We start from the raw sequence: 21,184 nt of genomic DNA on the forward strand, positions 1-21,184 counted from the left end.
ACGACCTAGTTTCTTTAACAAATAAATTGCAAAGCAAAATAAAAATTTAAAAAAGGGAATCAACCAATTGCAGTTATGGACTTTTGTTTAGATCTCATTCAGACAAATATAAACATAGACACAAACAGGAAATTAGAACACTTACTGGGTATTTGATGATACTGAGGAATTATTTTAAAACATTTTAGTTGCATAATGGTATTGTGATTATTATTATTTTTTAATGACCCCTTTTCTTTCAGAAAAGGAGCTCTGGTAACACAGTGGTTAAATATTTTTGGCTGCTAACCATAAAGTTGGTGGTTCTAACCCACCAGCTGCTCTGCAGGAGAAAGATGAGCCAGTCTGCTTCTATAAAGATTTACAGCCTTGGAAACCCTATGGGGCAATTCTACTCTGTCTTATAGAGTTGCTATGAGTCAGAATTGACTTGATGGCAGTGAGGATTTTTGGGTTTTGTATCTTTCAGAGATGCATCCAGAATTATTTACATGCTGCCTGGGGGATGCAGAGGAAATCAGCCTAGGCTGTTCTGTCCACTGTTACATTACCTAGAGTTGAGAAAGCTCCCATCACCCGGGACACCAGTTCCCTGGCCTGGCATCAAAGCCCTATGGGGTCAGTTCTGCTGGCCCTCTTAGCCTCATTCCTGAACACCCTCTCTCAGACAACTTGGAAATGTACCACAGCCTCCAAAAACCCCATGATGCCTCATGTCTCTACACCTGTGCACGTGTGGTGCTCTCTGCCTGGAACACCCATCCCCCTCCCCTGGCCCTCTGGGGCTAGCTGAATAGCCGCTTGCAGGGGTCTCCCTAACAGAGCCCTCCACCTGGGCTCATTTGGGCAGCCCCTCCTCCGGGCTGCCCCAGTGTGTCTCTCTCTTCCCTGCATACTGGTAGGAGCTCCTTGAGGGCTAAAGCCATGTCTGACTCATCCCAGATGCCCAGTATCCAGCACAGTGCCTGGCCTAGCTCCAAGTCTGGCTGAGTCTGTCTGGCAGGAAAACTCTGAGAGTTGGTCACAGCAAAGCCTCTGACTGGTCAGTGACCTTGTACACATTACTTATCACCACATCACCAACTACAATATATGCAGGGACCAGGGACTTACTAAGTTTCAACTGGGAAATACTGGCTCCTTCTCTGGGCCTCAGTTTCCTCATCTACCTACTCTACTTCCAGGACTATGGTGAGAACTAAGGGAGACAATGACCTTGGAGGTGTGGCATGAACTGTTGAGTGCTATGCACACAGGCAGGTCACCCCTGTTGGCGTGTGGAGTGTCTGTGTACTCACATAACAGTCTGAGAACTGCTGAGAGGAACTAGGAGAGAGTTGCGACTCTCTGGTCAACTCTTCTTCCAAGAAGAGAAAGAAAACCTCAGCAGCACCCACCTGAGCTGATGGGAAAAGCAGGCCTGAGAGGCAGAGGCATGGGCTGACCTGGCCGGGAGACCAGGACTATGTAGGATTTGGAGTCTCCCTCACACCCAGGGGACCCATTAACAGCCACCCACTGTAGATTCAGCCCAGAAACCTCAAGAGCTCCCTTGAGGAGCACATCACAGTGCCCCCTAGTGACTGACTCTTGGAGAGCTCCCTCAGGATTCCCCTGGGGGACTCATACCTAAACACAAGCAGAGCCCTGGCTGAGCTCAAATGCTACCAGGGCTGGTACAGACCTGGGCTCTGCCAAGGCTGTGAGATAGGAAGAGAGGGCTGGGAGGGTCAGGAGACCAGTGTGGGAAGCACAGCCCATGAGCTCTGTGTGTGTCAGTGTGTGTGTACACAAGCATGTACATTTGTGAGTGTGTGTGTGTACATGTCTGAAGGCCAGCATGTGTACACAAGTATGCCCATGTGTGAGAGTGTACATGTGTGTAAGTGTGTGTATACATGGCATAGGGAGGAGGCTTCTCACAGATCTCTGCCTGGGACCCCAGAGGAGAAGCTCAGAGCACTTCTGAACAAGGCCTGCCGGGTACAGGGTGAGGGACTGTGGTAGGGTTTTCTGTGTTATCAAAGTTGGTGGAAATGAACTACAAGGCCTCTTCGAGCCCTCAAAACTAAAGGGTCCCAGGTTCTTAACATCTGAGATTCTTCCATTATCAACTATTGATTCTAAGTCTCAAATTCCCAGAGTTTCAGATGCCATGACTGGAAGAGGGCAGGGAGGTTGGGCACCACCCTGCTGCCTCCTTGGGGAGCAGAACCCCAGTCTGTCGGCTCACCACCCCTGGGGATCAGGACTCCTGATGCAACTGTGGAGGGGCCCCGGGCATTCATGTTTACAAGGCAGAGAGCCTGAGGCAGGAGGAGAGAGCTCAGCCAGAGGCTGAGAGACCTAGGTAGGGACCCCCAGCCTCGGCAGCCCCTCCCACTGAGCCTCCATCTCCCCGGCTATACTGGGATGGCTGAGAGTACCATCCTAAGACCCAGGGATTTGCTACACTGGGATGGGGGAACCTGGGGACAGTGGTGGAGGACAATCTCCTCCCCTATAACCCCTACTCTCTGATCAGAGAGTCCAGCCTGGCCCCTGCCCATCCTTCCATACCACCTCACCTGATACCATAGGCACTGGCCTGCTGTGTCGCCTTGGGCAACTCACTTCACTTCTCTGAACCTTTTGCTCCTCATCAGTAAAAAGGCTGCCCTTGCCCCTTCCTCCCAGAATAATGGTGAAAATTAAGACCAAGTGTTTGTGGTGACTGGGACAGTAACAACAAACAACCAGAGGGTCCCCATGGGCCAGCTCTGTAAAGCTCTGAATACTTTACAGACATTAACCTGTTTAATCTTCACAACTCTGTGAGGTAGGTACCATGATGGGTCTCAGCTGACAGATAAGGAAACAGGCTCAGAGAGGCTCTATTACTTGCCCAGGATCACACAGCTAGCTGGTCAGTGGCAGAGCCAGGGCAGGTTCCTAACCACTACACACATTGCATCTCTGTGAGGCAGAAGCTCAGGAAATGGCAGGTCTTTTAACCCTGTGGTTTCTGTGGTTTCCATGAAAAATGGGTCCTCATTTCTCATTCTTGGCACCCCCTGCCCCCAGTCAGGGGTGAAAACCAGGCCCTCTATTGCTCTGTCTCTATTCTCCTTGCCTCCCACCCCAAGGCATCTCCAGGAGTAGATGAAGACAGTGGCTGGAAAGGCAAGGCTTAGAGAAGGGTATGTCCAGGAAATCAGAGATTCCTGGGAGATGGGAATTGGGGTTGTGGGAGGCAGGGGCAGTATAGGGCTGGGGAAGGAAGGGTTCTTTGGATGCCCTGAGAGGTGTAAAGGGGGAAAGGACATGAGCCGGAAGTAGTTGATCTAAAGGAAAGCTCTGGTTTGCTGGTCCAATAGAGCCTGGTGAAACCACTGAGACTATGGCCCCTAGCTGCCCTTCAGGTCTGGGATTGAACCCACACCTGTGGTTTCCAACCAAACAAAGAACAGGCAAGTGAGTTAAACATTTACCTCAAGTAGACACACACCCTGGAGAGAACAATCATGGGAGAAGGAAAGGCTGCTTATGCACAGGGAGACAGCTCAGGGTGCAGAAGAGTATGGAGGGATGGACACTGGAAAGAGGTAACTATGGGGAGGAAGTGGGAGGGGAGCTGTTGCATTGTAAATTTTGGTCAATGACATGAGACAAAGTATATGTGAACTGCTGCTGTATGAAAAGTGAATTTACTCTGTAAATCTTCACCCAAATCAAAATAAAAAGAAAAATAAATAAATAAATAAAGGAAAGCTCTGGAGTGAGGAGGAAAGGGGAGGTGAGACCTGGCTGGAGGGGCCATTTGGAAGCAAGGACAATTACCACACAAAGCTGCAAGTGTGGCCTGTGAAGCGGGCCTGACAGTAGGTCTCAGGGAAGAAAGCTGGCCTGGCCTGACCTGGGTCAGTGTTACAGGGCTGAAGGTTCACAGGCCCAGGTCCACCCACACCCCTTGTTCTAGCTTCTCCACACCCTCTGGGACCTTATGCTTCTGGGCCTCAGTTGTCTCTATAAAACGACTGAGCTTGAGAGAGATGAAAGAACAGAGATCTGAGAAAGGGTCAAGTGGGGCATTAAGGTCCCAAATACTAGGGGCTGGGAGGGACTTCAGAGGGCAAGGTCATTCACACCACTGTATGGATGGAAGGTCTGAGAGGGTCAGAGGCTGTCTGAGAGGGTTAGAGGCTGTCTGAGGACATGCAGTCAGTGACAGAGACCAGGCTACTAAACCATGGCACAGGCCTGACCCCACCCCACCCTCAGCTACTCCCCCTATCCTTTCTGGCCCCTGTCCAGCACCCTGCAAGGGAGGAAGGCTGCAGATGGAAGATGGTCTCATGCATGCCCAGCCCAGCCCCTCTGGTCTGTGTTCTCCTAGGGCCAAATGGCACCCCCTGCTCCCTGGCCTCAACATGGCTCTCTCCACACTTCATAAAAAGGCTGATCTTCAGGCTACTGGAGAAAAAGTTCTCTGGGATGTTGGTTCCTAGCTGGGTGTCAGGAGAGCCTGTTCTAAACCCAATCCTGATGTTGGCCTTGAGCCAGTCACCTGACTGCTCTGCCCTCATCCCTGAAAGTTGTTGGGAAGAGGGGTGTGGGACGTAGGGATGCTCAGAGCTGTGAAGGGACAGGGGGATATAACAGAGCTCCTTAAGGAGAGGGGTGACCCACAGACAGAGACACACACACCAGGGGAGGGTGCATAGACTTTATTGGGGACACAGCGTGGGCACACAGAAGCACTCACCCACGTGCACGAGGCGGAGGTGAGAGGAGGGCAGGGATACAGGCAGGTTGGACTACAAGGCCCATAAAGCTGCAGGGAGAGGTCAAGCAAAGAAGCAGAGGGTAGGGCCACCCTCAGGGGTCTATCCCTCCCAAGTAGTCAGCAGGGAACAAAGGCAGGCAATGGCCAGGACTTTAAGCATGCCCCAGAACAGGCCCCAGAATTCCAAATTAGAAAGGACCGTAGCTCCCACCACAGCCAATCTCCTCAACACCCCGCTCCTGCTTAACACCTCTGATGGCTAGTTGTCCTACCAGCAGCCTCAGCTACCCTGGGATGGCTCTGACTATCCACCTCTCAGTGCATCTGCTCCCAGGGCCCCAAGGCTCCCCATGGTTCTGCTTCATGGGGGGAAATGTGGACATGCCTCTGTCTGACCAGGGACATAAAACAGACTGGCATTGAAAAAGGGTGTTGGGGATATTTTCTGAGGGCCCTTGCCACCTGACCAAGTGAGTTAGGCTCCTCCCTAAGGGGTGCACTCTCTATGTCTGAGCAGTATGAAGGGGCCTGAGGCTTGGGAGCTGGAACAGAATCTGTTGACAACTGGGCAAGGCCCTCTTTATGCCATAGTTTCCCTGTCTTTTTTTGAGTGGTTACACCCAATGACCTGAGGTCAGCATTTCTTCATTATACCCCAGTGACCCCTCCAGCCCACATCTGACCACCAGCCCTCAAAACTGCCCTACCAGGCCTCGCCCTGCCCTGTCCCTCAGCTCTGAAGAAGTTTGACAGATGCCTTCTCGACTAGTGAGCTGGGAAAAATCCAACTATCCAGCAGGCTACATGTGAGGCCTAGAGAGCCCTGGGGCCTGGACCTCCTCCCACCAGTCTCCCCAGGCAGAGAGAAGCCACATTACAAGGCCGATCCCCACTCCACCGCATGAGCCATGAAGTCCCCAACTCAGAAAGCCCTTACCAAGGTCTTCCTGACCAAGGCCCTGCTATGAGCCACCCTTGAACAGCTGGGCAACTACACAATAATATAAAAGCAGACTTGTACATAGGGCAGGACTAGACCTCTAGAATATATCCATATGAATATAACACGTTCTCTCTTAATACAAATGTACATACAATAAAGATAGGTAGATAGATCTCTATGTGACTTTTTTATACCCCTCCCACTCCTTCACTTCTTCACTCTGAGTCATTCCCAGAAGAGCCAGAGCTGAGCCAGCACACCTTCCACCACGCCCCCGCCATTTCCAAGACCCACTCGGCCAGATGGAGAGAGAGACCACAATCTCCACTGCAGCCCTGCCCAATGTCCTGACTGCCCTGAGGCATTATGGGACCCCACCAGGCCCATTGGGAGTAGCACTCTCCTGGGTCGCTAGGCTGGGTGTTCACCTCTAGACATGGGCTTCTGCAAAGTGCACTGTGGCCGGGCGGGCACCATACGCCTGTGTGCTTGCTTCCCAAGGTAGTTGCTCCTATTGTCTCTGTCTCTCCATCTCCAGAATAGGCTGGATGTCCAGTTCTTTGGATCTCTTTATCTGTCTGTGTCTCTCTGTCTCAGTCTCTCCTCCCCACATGAGGCAGGGAAAAGGCAGCTGCCCAGGGCCTCTCTATCTTCCCCCACCAATCCCGATCAGGCCTCTATCGTCTACCGCAGAAGTAGCGTCAGCCAGTTCAGCTTCTAGACTACAGAGCCTTGAATTCCACCCACGAGCAGGAGTGCCAGCACCAGGGAAAAGGAAAAGAGGAAGGATACAGGACTCCAGGGAGTGAAGGGACACAGGACTCCAGGGAGTGGCTGGCTGAGCCAAGTACAAGCTGAACAGCTAGAAGAATGTCCCCAAGCACACACCTTGGGGGAGTGGGCATGGGCAGGGCAGAGCAGCCGGATGAGAGGAAGAGCAGCAGTGAGGGGCTGCCCTCAGAGCTGGCTAAAAACCACAGAGGCCTTGAGGTTGGCAGGCTCGAGGCCCTCGCTAAAGGTGATGAGGAAGTACATGACCTTGCGGATCTTGGCCAGGTCTGACAGGCGCTCCCCAAACTCCAGGGCATCAGCCTCATTCCAATCTATGGCATCTGAGTCCTCCTGGCGCCAGAAGATGGCAGTGGGGTCCAGAAGCTGGCGTGTCATGAGGTTGGTGAGGTCTGGCGTCCAGTTCTGCGAGGTGCCCGTGATGGTGACCTTGCCTGCCTTGTCCAGCACCACATTCCAGCGCTCAAACTGCAGGTTCTTCTGCTGGATGAAGTCGAGGCGGTATACAGACTCCGCTGGCCGCAGCAGCTTCTCGCCATCCTGGCGCTTCTCCCCACGCTGTTTCAGGCTCTCGACACGCAGCCTCATCTGCTTGGTCAGGTCCTCATCCAGGACCAGCGGCATCTCGAGCTGAGGCTTCTGTGGCCCGTCCTCCGCCATCACCCCACTGCTGCTGCTTCTGCTACTGCTGCCACCACCACCACCGCTGTCAGGGAGCCGAATGGGCTGGCGCCTCCGGGCACCAAGGGAAGAGGCTACAGAGAGGGGCCCCGCCTACCCTCCTCGCCACCCTCAGCCCTCCTCCTCCACCCTCACTTCTCTACCACAGGCCCTTCCAAGCCCCACCCAGTCCTCCAAATGGGGTGTGGGAGCGGTGGGAGACCCACATGTCAAACTTCCCAGGGGTCCCAGACGCCTCCTCTTGTCTTGCGCAAGTGGTAAAGGAGGCACTGCAGGCAGGCAGGTGGGTGAGAGACTGACTCCTCGGGGACCAGTTGCTGATGTCAATTGCTGTGGCAACCGCCCTGACAACGACGCTGGGAGCGGGCTTGTTTGTGAAGAAGGGAACACTTCATAAGGGCAGTAAGAGGGGAGGGAGGTGGGGAGCACAGCTCACTGGAGGTATGTATGGAGAGGCTGGACTACCACCTGGTGGGAAGGTACGGGAAAGGCCAAGGACCAGAGAGGGCCCACCTCATTTAAGATTTGAAGTCACCAAGCCAAACCTGAGACCCAGCCTCAACTCCCTTTCACCCTCACCTCTCCCTACCCAATTTTCAAGGCCTGTAGATTCTGCCTCCCAAATACCCTTTGAGCTCTCTCTTCCATCCCTAGCACCAGGACTCTGGCCCAGCCACTATCATGTCTCACCTAGACCCAAACTTTAGTGGGCATCTGAATCACCTGCAGGACTTGTTAAAGACCGCCAGAGCCCACCCCTGGAGCATCTAATTCAGTAAGTCTGGTGGTACAGTCCCTAAGGCATTTGACTGCTAACCAGAAGGCTGGCAGTTCAAACCCACCAGCCACTCCTTGGAAGGAAGACTGGGCAATCTACTTCAGTAGAGAAACAGCCTGGGAAACCCAAGGAGGGGTTGCTATGAGTTGAATCAACTCAGTGGCAGTGAGTCTGGTTTTGAGGCAGGCAGAGTCTGCATTTCTAACAGCCTCCCAGAGGATGCAGAGGCTGCTGGTCCAGGGACTGCACTTTGAGACCCTACATGATTCCTGCTTACTGTCTCTGTCTCAGTCCTACACCCACGTGGCAGCCCCATGACCAGGTTTATCTCCCACTAAAGTCCCACCACTTATTCCACCTGTATGATCCTCAGTTTTCCCCAGGAGACTGGAGGCTGAGGAAGAAGCAGAACCTAATAAACATTTGTACCCCAGTTCTTGGGGCAGAATCAGGAGCTCAGCTACTACATGTAGGTAAACTGAAGAGCTGGAGCATGTGAGTGTGGTTGGGAGTTGGGATAAATGAGAGGAGTAGCTGCCATGACATGCCATGGACAGAAAAGAGGGCAGAGACACAGGCCAACTGAACAACTGAAAACAATCTGAAGGGCCTAGTGGACCACGCATAGTCAACTGCTAGATATGGAGGCTGTTTAAGTGGGATCTTGGACTCCATGGAAAACAGGACAGTACTAAGAAAGATAGAGCACTTGTCCTGCCAAGACCTTCAAGTGCTGGGGTCAATTCTGGGAGTCACCAGCAGCAATTCCCCAGGGGTATTCCACAGACTAGCAGACAGGGAGATGTTAATACAGATTGCGATGGGAGGAAAGTGGGTACTTCTAACCATGAATGGAAAAAGATTAGAAGGAAACATCTGAAATCCTTGCTGGTTGTTTCTGTATAATGAAACTCTTCAGTGATGTGGAACTTTTTTGTACTTTTTCAAAGTTTCAGTCCCCAGCACCTACAATGGTCCCATGCTCAAGTAAAGTGGGGTGAATTGAACATAAAGAGCATGAACTGTTTACATAACAGGGCCAGGGTGGGGAGTAGGAAATGTTTGTGTTGTTGTTACTTGCCGTGGAGTTCGTTCTGCCTTACGGTGACCCCATGTGTGCAGAGAACTGCTCCACAGTGTTTTCAAGCTGTGTGACTTTTCTGAAGCAGATCACCAGGCCGGTTTTCTAAGATGCCTCTGTGTAGGTTTGAACTGCCAATCTTTTGGCTAGTAGGTGAGCACTTAACGCTTTGTACCACCCAAGTAGCTGGAAACATTTCTAAATGGAGCTAAAAGATAGCCTGGTCCTGCCGCTGAGCAGCCCTCCCAGGCCTCTCCCCAGTACTGCCTACCACCTAGCACTTGCTCTCATGGACCGGGACTGGTTGTCATGTCCATGCTCTCCTGTGGCTGGGAGCCTGACTGACTCCTCTTGGTCCTGGGTCCAGCCCCAAAACCAAATCAAACACATTGCTGTCCAGTCAGTTCTAAAAATTAGAGTAGAACTGCCCCAAAGGGTTTCTAAGGCTATAATCTTACAGAAGCAGACTGCCACATCTTTCTCTCACAGAGCAGCTGTGGGGTTCGAACCACCAACCTTTCTGTTAGCACCCAAGCTCTTAACCACTGTGCCACCAGAGCTCCTTGGGTCCAGCCCAGGCAGGACAAACCATAGGGACCACACTTGCCCCTATGGAGACATCATGGACCAGGCCAGACCTGATGGCAAGGACTGAACCCCACTGTCACATCCTGATTTCTGGTTCACAAAACCATGTCAGCTAAAGGCCACAGCCAGGGAACACACAGTTGAGACAAAGTAAGGGGAGACCATAATGCCCCACCAGGGGTCCCATAGGAAAGGTGGCCCACTGCCAAGAAGTGTCTGGGAGAAGAGAGAATTAGGTGAGGGAACCCAGAGAAGGGGGCCAGGAGAGGGAGTAAACATGTAGAGAGCTGCTGGATGTCAAGGGCTTGCCCCCTGCATCCTCCTCTTCTCCACTCCCCCACCCCCCACAATCCTGGGGGCTGGAATGATCAGGTTTAAACTGAGGCCAAGAATGTGACATGCCCAAGGTCACATGACTAGTAAGGGACCCAAAATAAAGCCCAGGTCTGGCCAGCTTCAAATCCCATGCCCATTGAACCCAGACTGCTTCAAGGCTGGAGGTGGAGGAGGTGGCTCCCTGGAGGAGGAGGCATTTCTACAGAAGGTGCAATACATCTGCATCTGAGGCTCAGCATCCCCAGAGTGTGAGGCTGGGCAGGAGGGTGGTGGGAGCAGCTCCGACTGGGTTCCTGCCCCCACCTTCCATGGAGAAAACAGGGTGCGGCAGGGGAGGCCCTGCAGGGCAACAGGCCACAAACTAAGAGGTGACAACAAACACGGCCTGGTCAGCAGGGACAGGAGGGGAAGGCAAAGCCCAGTAATGAGCTCCCCAGGGCCCTGGGCCTCCTTCCGGGACTCAGCGGCTGTCACTACGGCAGCACCAGGAGGCAGAACATAATTAGCCAAGAGCCTTCACCCTTGCCCCACCCTCCTTGGGTACCTCATCCTCCCAGGTACCCAAGCCCCCAGGCCCTTACAGCTTCTGAGACCAACCAGGATAGGTACCCCAACACCTGCAGGAGGAACCTCAGGCCCAGACATAAGCATGAGGGTGGCCCAAGGTCACATAGCATCAGAGATAGGCCCCCTACCTCCAAGTCCTAGGCCCTTTCTGCCACTAGCTAGAGGGGGAGCTGCACTGGGGGCTGCCTGGGGCCAGACATGGGGGTGGGGGGAGTGGACAGCAAGCTGAAGATCTTCCCTACACACCACTCCACTCTCACTGAAGGTCCCAAGGAGGTTGGAGGCAGCAAGACTGGGCTGTGAAGCTGCTGGTCAGCAGTTGGCCAGTTTGGGAAGGGGTTCTATTCCCAAAACTTTCCTGAGCCTTTTGTATGTGAGGCTCCTGGTAGGCTCAGTGGGAAGATATAAGTTAACTCTGCCCCTGGGGAGCTCACCTCCAAAGGACAGACCACAGGTAAACAGGCAATTAGGGGGCAGAGTGGGAGGTGTGGGGACAGCCAAGGTCACAGGGAGAATGCCCACATGCCACCTCTAGCCCCCAGACTGAGCCCTGGCCCAGCAACAGGAGGGTGGAGGAGGGTGAGCTCAGAGAAGGGGCAGGAGCTAGAGAGTGGGGACCAGTTCTAGACCTAGAAAACAGCTCTAGGCCCAACCCTCTCTGGGCCTTGCAGTCCCAAGTGTGAACCCCATGTAAGTCCCTGAGAACTTCCTGGCTCTGAGGCCCCATGACTACCTGGGTCTATAAGCTCTGCGGTGGCCTCTGTAAAGGCACCAAGGCAGAGTCTCTCCTTCTCCCCACAGGGTCATCAGGGGTCAGCCCTAGAATGGGGGCAGGGGGACAGGCTACCTTCCAGAGGCCACACCCATTTGGAAGACAGAAAGCAGTCCCAGCCTCAGCCAAAGGCACGGCTCCCCCTGATGGCTGAAGGATGCCTTGGAGTATGAGGCACAGCTCACTCTGCTGGCATGGGGATACGTATGCGATTATGTCAGTATCAACTATTGCAACCCCATTCACTGAGCACAACCCAGCACAAGGCACCTTAAATCCAGTATCTCCTTTCATTCCCACAACTCCCCAAAAAGGTAGCTCTGATTATCCTCATTATTCAGATAAGCAAACTCAGAAAGTCGCATAGCTACCAAATGGTGAGTTTGGGGCTTGAACCCATGTCTCTGAGACTCAGATGCCCAGTGCTCTTAAGCCTTACCCCTAATCCCTTACCTGGGAGAACAGGAAGGGTAGGAATGAGAAAGGAGCAATGATTTGTATTTTCCAAAATGGGAATCCAGGCCTGGCAATACCCCTCCCAGATCTCTCTCTGCTGCAATCTCAGCCAATAACTCTTTAAAAAAACAAACAAACAAACAAACAAACTCACTGCCATCAAGTTGGTCCCAACTCATAGCTACCCTTCCTTGGGTTTCCAAGGAGTATCACTATGGTTCCGAGGAGTGGCTGGTGGGTTTGAACCGCCAGCCTTCTGGTTAGCAGTCAAGTGCCTTAGGCACTACGCTACCAGAGCTCCCTTGTTGTGTTGTTGTTATGTGCCGTCGAGTTGGACCCAAGTCATAGCAACCCCTAATTGGGTTTCTGAGGCAGTATCACTACAGAAGTAGATTGCCCCATCTTCCTTCCGAGGAGTGGCTGGTAGGTTTGAACCGCCAGCCTTCTGGTTAGCAGTCAAGTGCCTTAGGCTCCTAGAGCTCCCTTGTTGTTGTTGTTGCTGTTGTTTGCTGTCGAGTCGGCCCCGACTCATAGCGACCCCTCCTTGGGTTTCCGAGGCAGTATCACTACGGAAGTAGGATTGCCCAACCTTCCTCCTCCCTTGTTGTTGTTGTTGTTGTTATGTGCCATCGAGTCGGCCCCGACTCATAGCGACCCCTCCTTGGGTTTCCGAGGCAGTATCTCGGCAGAAGTAGATTGCCCAATATTCCGAGGAGTGGCTGGTGGGTTTGAACCGCCAGCCTTCTGGTTAGCAGTCAAGTGCTTTTAGCCACTATGCTACCAGAGCTAAGAGGAGGAATTCAGCCTCCATGCTTTCCCAGGAGAGGCTCTGCATGTTGGATTTAAGAACTGCAATGTCTAATGCTACCACAAGAGGGCGAGGTGTCAGGCCTGAAGCCCTTTCTTTCCAACCTAAACCATTTGGCCCTGGTCCAGAAACTCAGCAGCTTGGAAGCATGAATCATGTAGATGGAGGTCATCTGGATCGCCTCCCTCTGAACAACTGGGGAGCGTGAGGCCCAGAGAAGGACATACAGGAGGTTACTGTTAGTGGTGTCTCCACACTGAACAAGAAGCAGGCAGTTTCCACATCTCTCAAGTGTGTATCTAGCAGGTGGCTCCAGGAACTGTGGGCCCCTGACAGCAGGGAGGGGGCAATCAGAACCACTTTGGGAGCTATATTCAGAGGTCCAGGATCTTCCCAAGGAGATCCTGGGCTACCAGGGGAGGGAAAGGTGGTTCTGACACTCACCCAATACTGGGAGCCTTGATGTCACCCCCACCCCATTCCCAGCACAGGCTTTTATAAAAGTCTCAGTGGCATGTCCAGGTGCCCCTCCAGTGCCTAGCAGTAAGAGGTGCAGGGAAGTTAGTATCCCCCAGGACCACACCCCACCCCAGCCTCACCTTTTGCCACAGTGACTCGCGGGAGGCGAGCGACGAGCAGGCCGCCACAAACCAGCAGTTGCCCACCTGGCCTTGGTGCAGGTCATGGGAGCTGATGCCATCCACAAAGAGGCGGGGATCCTCGCAGATGTCCTGCAGATAGGTTCAGGGGACAGCATGAGGGGCAGGGAGCCCACAGACACCCACCCACAGCACAAAGGAGACCAGCTCTCACTGGGAAGATCACCCCTCCCCAAGTAGCCAGTGTGGTCCAATCCAAATCCAGCTACCCCAGGTCTTGTCTGGAATGACCTTCTCCCATTCTGACTGGGAAATTCCACTCTTCTGCCAAAGGTTTGAAGGAAATTATAGATGGTTACCAGGGCATTGGAGTCTGGGCCACTACTTTCCTACTACTCTCTGGAGCCCTCTCTGGCCAGCAGGGGTCCATTCCCATCAACCTCCAAGTACTAGCAGCTCTGTGGTACCCACTCCCAGCCAGCCCCAGGGCCCATGGTCATGGTGGCACAGGGGTGGGGTACAGAAAGGAAGCAAACATCACAATTGCATGTGACAAGCAGGAAGAGTGAGGCAGGCAGCACGTTTGCTGAGTGCCAATGCTGTGGCAGGCCCTGTGTGGGGCACATGCTTCGTGCTGTCTCATCTGCCCCTCACCCCACCTAAGAGGTAGTTGTAGTTGCTACACGTCATGGAGTCGATTCCAACTCATAGCAGCCCCACGTGACAGAGTGGAACTGCCCTGTTCTGGTTACCTAGTGCCACTCTGACAAGAATATACCACAAATGGAATGGCCTTAACAAATAGGAGTTTATTCTCTAACAGTTTGGAGGCTTTAAGTCCTAGTTCAAAGTGCCAGGCTCTAAGGGCTGGGTGAAAGCCCCTCAGCCTTGGACTTCAGCTCTGCTTTCAGCTCCCGGCCCACTGGAGCTAGAGGCGTTTCTTCACTCAGACAGCTGCTGGCTGCTGAGGCTGACAAGCCCAAGGTTGACAAGTAAAAAGGTACAGTCCCGATATTACCAAATCACACAGCAGGCCATTAATTTAAGTCTATTTTAAGTCCCAAGGTCGGAGAGCATGGCAGGCTGCTGAACAATGACACGGCTACATGCAGGGTCCAAGTTGCCATAAGCTAGAGACCATTCCCAAGCCTTCTCCTTCTGTACAGGAAGCAGACCACATCCCAAAGGCAGCTACTCAGCCACCTGTGGTAGATCCCACCATGGAGTTGATTGCCAGTCTCATCATGGGGAATAACTACCACCAGCTGCCCAGCCACTCAACCAGACCCAGCCAAGTTGACACAAACTGAACTACCACATGCCCCGTAGGGTTTCCTAGGCTGTAATCTTCACAGAGGCAGATTGCCAGACCTTTCTACCATAAGCCATTGGATGGGTTTGAACCACCAAGCTTTCCAGTAACAGTCAAGAGCTTAACCATCTGCCCTACCAGGGCTCCTTGCCTGAGGAATATAGGGTTGTGATTCCATTTGACAATTGAGAATGGAGGTTCAGAGGGGGGCAGTCACTTGCCAAAGGCACACAACAAGCAAATGCCCTGGCAGAGCAGAAACACGTTTGGAGTTTTCCATGGAGACTGGTGTGTAGACACTGCCAGGGGGTGGCACAGGGCAGGGTGGCTTTGGGTGGAAGGAACTCTCTCCAGGCAGTCCTCTCTGCCAAGGGCTGCTCCACAGGACACAGCCAGGGAAATGATTCACAACCACAGGCGGCCCTCACGCCCAGCCCTTCCTAACTCCCGGAAGCCCCTTTGTTCTGGCCACTGGAAAAGCCAGCTGGGGTGGGCTTCAGGACCACCCACCCTCCACACCTGAGCCTGCCCAATGGCTTAGGCAGGGCTTTCCATCCTTGTGCTGTGAGGCTTTTCCTTCACAGCTCACCTGAGGCAGTGCCAGGGCCTGGACAAAACATGGGCTCTGCCTTCAGACGGGGCACTGAATCCCAGCTCCAGGCCCTGCAATTTGGCAAGCTCCCTGAGCCTTGGTTTTCTCACCAAAAAAGTGGGTATAACAGTTCCCACCTTGTGAGGGATCGGGGTATGTCAAGTACCAAGCCCAGGGCCCAACCCAGAGAGAATGAAAGTCTGTTTAAAGATTCAGGTGCCAGGAGGCTATGCCCAGATCTAAAAGGTGGCTCCAGCAACAACAGAAGCAGCCTGCAAGGGGTACCTCGCCCAGGGTTCCCACAGCCGTTAATAAACACTCCTCTGTCAGGCTGAGTGGAGAGCACCCAGCATGCCCCCAGCCCTGGCCCAGGAAGTAGAGCTAAGCAGACATCTACAGAGTCCTCTGAGTGCACTGTGTGTGCCCAATGGGTCAAATGGGGCAGGGCTGGGCACGGTGTTTCCCTTCACCTTCCCAGTCCAGGTCTCTGCTTGGGGCATGTGTGTGTCCTACGAGCCCACTTTAGGACCCACCTCCTCTTCTATCAGAATTTCACTCCACAGAAATGAGAGACAGCAACAATTCCTCCCCTACCCCTGGGGGTGGGATGACAAGAGGCAAACACTGTGGCCATGCCTTCAATGTGCCAGGCGTGCTGCCGGCACCAAGCTCTTACTTAATACTCACTATGGCCCTAATTGGTGAGCAGTGATGTGCCCATTTTACAGATGAGGAAAATAAAGTCCAGAGAGGTTGAATAACATGTCCCAGGCACACAGTGTGGGCAAGATAACAGTGGATCTCATGGCTTGCATTCATCCACTTCAGCAGGGGCTCCTGCAATCACAGCAGAGCAGCTGCAGTCCTATCAGAGGTGGCCAGCAGAGTCAGGAAGTGGGGATTCGAATTTCAGCTCCACCCATTTACCCGCTGTGCAATTTAGGACTTGTGGCTCAACCTCTCTGTGCCTCCATTTCCTCACCAAGTGAAAAGGGGATAGATTATTCTCCCTGCAGGGATGTGGAAGGACTCCATGAGTTCATGAAGGCAGAGCACTTGGCCCAGGGCCTGGCTCAGAGTAAGGGCTGGCTCCTACTGCCAACTTCATTAATTACACATGGCCACAACTGGCACACTCTGGCCTTTCTTGCAAGAAGCTACCTCCCTCCCTCCCCTTGGCTGGGGAGGAGTTCAGGCAGGACCGTAACATCCTGTCCTCCAAGATGGGCACAGAAACAGGCTGGGTGCTGCCCAGGCCCTCACGTAAGTCTCAAGCAGAGGAAAATAATATGAGACCTTGCATGTGAGGGTGCTCTTCTCACAGTGCGCCTCCAATCCCAGAGCCCAAGTTCAGCACCCAGCAGTATGTCCACAGTCAAGGGACGCATCCCTGAAGACACTGCCCTCCCCTCACTTGCCACAGCCTGGCCCTGAAGATTCTTCCAAAGTACCTATTAACTCCAGCACTCCCTCCTCATTGCCCCATCCCCTCACTGCCCCTCCCAGGCTACCCCCTCCAATGCAGTCACCACAACCACAGGCCAAAAACAACCCTGCTCAACTCCCACCCATTACCCTCAGAGAACGTTGCCTTCAGAGTTTCATCTAATCCCAAACTCAAAAAACCAAACTCACTACCATTGAATCAATTCCAACCCATAGTGACCTCCTTTGAGTTTCCAAGGCGGTAAATCTTTATGGAAGTAGATTGCCCAGTCTTCCTTCTGCAGAGTGACTGGTGGGTGTGAACTGCTAGCCTTCTGGTTAGCAGTCACATGTCTTAGGCACTGCGCCACCAGAGCTAACCCCAGCCCCACATTATTACCCACGCAGCCTCATAACATACACACAGAATTGCTCTGCTCGGTCTCAGGCCTCAGACCCTTTGTCCAAGCTGCGCCCTCAGTCTTGATACCTTTTCCCTTCAGGCACAGGTCAAGGAGCCGACTACCCTTTACAGGCATCTCTAAGCCAGCCCTCACCACCCTGAGGAAGTGGTTGTCTGTGGGGCCCTCTCTACTGGACACGAGACCCAAGAGCAGAGCCAGGTTCTTCACAGCTAGCACAGGGTCTGGGACATGGTGGGCCCTCCACGAATGAATGAATGAACAGAGGACTGCAGAGAGGGCTCACATCAGCCTCCAGTGTTTCTTTCACTCCAAGGGTCTCCTAGAAGCTCATATAATGATTAACACAGAACTGTCCAACCAGGCCCATCCTGGGCCCAGGACACGTGGTGCTCTTAGTACCCATGACAACCTGTTCAAATGGCAACTCAGAGGGCACAGACACGGGCTGAGAGCACGGCAGGTCAGGCCAATGCACACCTACTGTAGCAGCCTTTTTCTGAGTGTGAGACTGGACCCCCTGGAGCCTCCCCCATGGAGCAGGACCTCCTGAGGCTGAAGCTGAGAGCCCTGCAATGGTGAGTGGAAGGTGAGGGAAGAGAAAAAAAAAAAAAAAACTCACTGCCATTGAGTCGATTCCAACTCATAGCAAACCCCTTTGGGTTTCCAAGGCAGTAAATCTTTACAGAAGTAGATTGCATAGTCTTCCTTCTGAGGAGTAACTGGTGGGTTTGACCCACCAACCTTCTGGTTAGTAGTCAAGTGCCTTAGGCACTGTGCCACCAGAGCTCCTTGAGGGAGGAGAGGAGGGAGTCATTTGTCCAGGGCTTCCAAGCCACACAACACCTTCTCACCCTCACTCACTCGAGGTTTGCTCTTCTTGTCCCTAAGGCCACATTCTCAGGAAGCAGAGGCAGGAAGGAGGGAAGCTAGGGGCCTTGCCTCCACTCCCTACTGGCCTCCTTATCTTATCTAGAAGGCCCTGCCCCAGACACCCAGCCCAGCTCTCCAAGGCAGAGGCCACTATGACTTAGCATCTACTTCCCTGAGGCCTCAAAGGGCAGGCAGAATGGGGGGAAGTGGAGCCTTGGGCCACATCTCCTCAAGAGAGAGGCAGCCTTTGGTGACTGTGTAGTACAACAGTGTCTGGGACACAGGTAGACTCCACTTCAGATCGTCCCAGCCAGGACCCTATGATGGGGATATGAATGTCCCATTCCACAGGGGAGGAGTCCAAAACCCAGACCCAGGTCTGCTGGGCTCCCGGACCAAAGCTTTCCACTTCACTAGCAGCCATTCCTAGGACAGACCTGTAGAGCAGACACAACTCTCCCTGGGCCTGTCACCCCAGAACACAGCTCCGGCCCTTGACACTTCTCCAGGCTGGTGAGTCAGGGGCCGTAGGTTACAAGCCTGGTTGTTCTCACTCACTGTGATGGAGCTGGGACTACAGCCACCTCAGGGCAATTCAGTTAGCTTTGGAGGGAACAAAGAGAGGAGGCGTGGCCAGGGACATGCTCCCAGCTGCCAGGAGATGAACAAGTTTGCCAGTCTAACCTAGAGAAACCAACCTCCAGGTCAGCAGCACCTCAGGGGACTGCCCAGCAGTCAGAGGTACCATGGGGCACCTCAAATGGAACAATCACAAAAATAGCTCACAGAGACCAGGCACCTGACCCAGCACCTGCTGTATGCCAGGCACTGAGCAAAAGAACCCTAGGAGATAGGTACTATTAGCAATCCCAGGAATCCAAGGAACAGAGAGGCTAAGTAACTTGTCCAGTGACACACAGGTGACAAAACCACCCCAGCCCCAATCTGAGACAGGTCAGAGGGTTTTACCACATGGCAATGAGATCAAGGGGTCAGAGGCAGCCCAGGCCCTCACTCCCACCACCAGGGACCCAGGCTTTCTCAAGACCAATGTCTGTCCTTCCACCTCCACCTAGTCATTCCTTGCATCTTTCCAGGGCATCGGCTGGATACAGGGAACAGAGTGAGTCAGAGAAGGTCCCTCAGGAGGAGTCAGTCCCTGACCTTCTATGTTAGCAAAGTGGCGGGAGCCCAGGCAGAAATCAGAGAAGGCTATCTGGAGGCAGCGATACCAGCAGAGCAGACATAAAGAGCGGGCTGGTGGTCACTAAGCCTGGGGGTGGGGACGAGAACTCAAAATGCTCCCAAGATGGGGTCTAGCCACAGCCTCAAGACTAATGCTACCTGAGGCGACCCTCTTCTGGCACAGTTGTCTGTGTACTCTTTCCATCACTGCCTATACTTGGGTTCATCTCTGGGTCTTTAATACCAGCCTGTGAGCTCCTGGGTGGGACAGACCAGATAATCCACCTCCACTGTCAGGAACAGGGCATGGCAGGTTCCACTGAAGCTAGAGACAGGGCTTCTGGGGGAAGTTAGGGTGAAATGGCCACCAGGATTAGACTGGACTGAAACCTACTGTTGAGTCTGACGTCAAGCCACCTGAGGGGTGGGGTAGGGATCACTCCTTTGGTCAACATACCTCAGAGCACTGCCCTCTGCACCTGCAGTCACTCCTTGACCTCTCAGGCCCTCCCAGCCTGTCAAACTAGCTTGGGCCACAGCCCGTAACCCTGCCTCCCTCTTCAGCAAAACAAGAAACTCTGGTTTCCAGACCAGTGTACAAACAGGAATGCAGCAAGGTACCTGGGGCTGTTCCCGCAGAGCCCCACTTCTCCTCCTAATCCCTTCTTACCTATCTACCTTCACCCCAGTCACCACCCTCCAGGCAGCAAGCATTAGGGAAACTAAGGACCAGAAAGGGAGCAGGACCTCCGCCTGGTTCAGAAAAGAAAGGCCACTGTCCTCAGGAGTTACAGCTGTGCCCTGCCTCCTCCACAGCAGACTTGCCTCCCCCACTCCAGGCCCCTCATCACCTCCCACAGCAATGCCCACCCTAAAGGTCACCTCCTCTGAGACGCTTTCTCTCCTGAGCAGAGCAGAGCCCTGAGTGCTGTGTGTGCCCCCAGCTGCCAGGTCTCAGGTGCAAACTACCTATTTCTTAGCACTAAAAAAAAAAAAACCTGTTACCAGCAAGTCAATTCCAGCTCATGGCTACCCATGTGCTTGCTACAGAGCAGAAAGCTTTGTTTTCTTGCTAATCTTTAGGGCAGCACATTGCCTGGCGCTTTCTCTGTGGAGATGCTGGTGGGTTCAAACCACCAACCTTTCAGTTGTGCCACCATTGACTTTTTTTTTTTTTTAAAGCATAAAGGGGCTTAATGTTCAGCAGAGCCAAGAAATGGAGCCTTGTCCAGGAGCTGGTTGGTTTGATACGCATGAGCCCTAGGGGGTGGGGAAGGGGACGGCTCAAATGGGGCATCAGGACCCTCAGACTGTTCTGGGAAAATTCTGCAAGATCCTCAAACTGATGCCTGTTAGTCTGGCTCCTAGTTGTTCTCTTCTGGGGGGAACAGCAGAGTGCTGGGTGCTGGCAGGGACAGGTGGGCACTCTGCCCAGACAGGGATGAGAGGAGATCCTGCCTGCTAAGGCCTTGGGCATAGCCTGGGGATTCCCCTTGAGCTCCCCACCTTGTTGACAGTCTCCTTCAGTTCTTATCTCCCTGACCAGGTCTGAGGGAGCCCAGCAGATGTTTACTGAACTGGAAAGAACAAAGAAACAGTGAACCTTGGCAGGAGGGAGAGGGTGTGGTTGGTCCCCTGGGGTGGGGACTTAGGAAGACAAGGAATGGCCCACCTGCAGAGTCCATAAGAGATGGTATGTTCCAGCTCTGGGTCCCCAGCACAGGGGTGGCAAGGAGAAGATGGATGGGAGAGGGGAACTAAAGTTTATCACTTGTGTCCCGCCTCAAGTCATTTCAATCTCCAAAAGCCATGATTAGCAAGAATTATCCCTCCCATTTATAGATGGGGAAATTAAGGTCTGGGAAGGGAAGTGACTTGTTCATATCATACATTCAGTCAAGACTGTCTGACTCAAAAACCAGTCTCCCTGGAAGCAGAATACGTGGCTAATTGTCTCCATGAAAAACCGCTTCCTTTGCTATGAGGCCAGAACTGGATGGTGCTTGACTGCCATTATGTAATGTTTTGATCAAAAACACTATAGAAGACAAAAAGACAAACAATCCAATTAAAAAATGGGCAGAAGACATGAATAGACACTTCACCAAGGACAATATTCAAGCAGCCAACAAACATATGAAGAAATGCTCATGATCATTAGCTATTAGAGAGATGCAAATCAAAACAACAATGAGATACCATCTTACTCCAG

At 53.1% G+C, this 21,184-nt stretch overlaps 2 protein-coding genes across 2 annotated transcripts in view; both read right to left on the minus strand.

Annotated features, from left to right (window-relative positions):
- The window catches only part of CAPN5 (calpain 5), a 47,056-nt gene that overhangs the window by 19,516 nt on the left and 6,356 nt on the right, over positions 1–21,184 (minus strand). Inside the window, exon 2 of the mRNA XM_007940910.2 lies at positions 13,164–13,295. Coding sequence (XP_007939101.1) covers positions 13,164–13,295 — 132 coding nt within the window. The remainder of the gene's footprint in view (positions 1–13,163; positions 13,296–21,184) is intronic.
- LOC103197060 (olfactory marker protein) lies at positions 6,666–7,157 on the minus strand. Its single transcript, XM_007940909.1, has one exon. It carries the CDS (start codon positions 7,155–7,157, stop codon positions 6,666–6,668), a length of 492 nt encoding a protein of 163 aa, XP_007939100.1.

This window comes from Orycteropus afer, unplaced genomic scaffold (assembly GCF_000298275.1).
Source record: "Orycteropus afer afer isolate SDZICR_OR568_19922 unplaced genomic scaffold, OryAfe1.0 scaffold00074, whole genome shotgun sequence".
In the NCBI taxonomy this organism is placed as follows: Eukaryota; Metazoa; Chordata; class Mammalia; order Tubulidentata; family Orycteropodidae; genus Orycteropus; species Orycteropus afer.

Excerpts from the sequence above, each read along its gene's own strand:
- LOC103197060 (XM_007940909.1), bottom strand. The coding sequence starts at position 7,157 with ATGGCGGAGGACGGGCCACAGAAGCCTCAGCTCGAGATGCCGCTGGTC.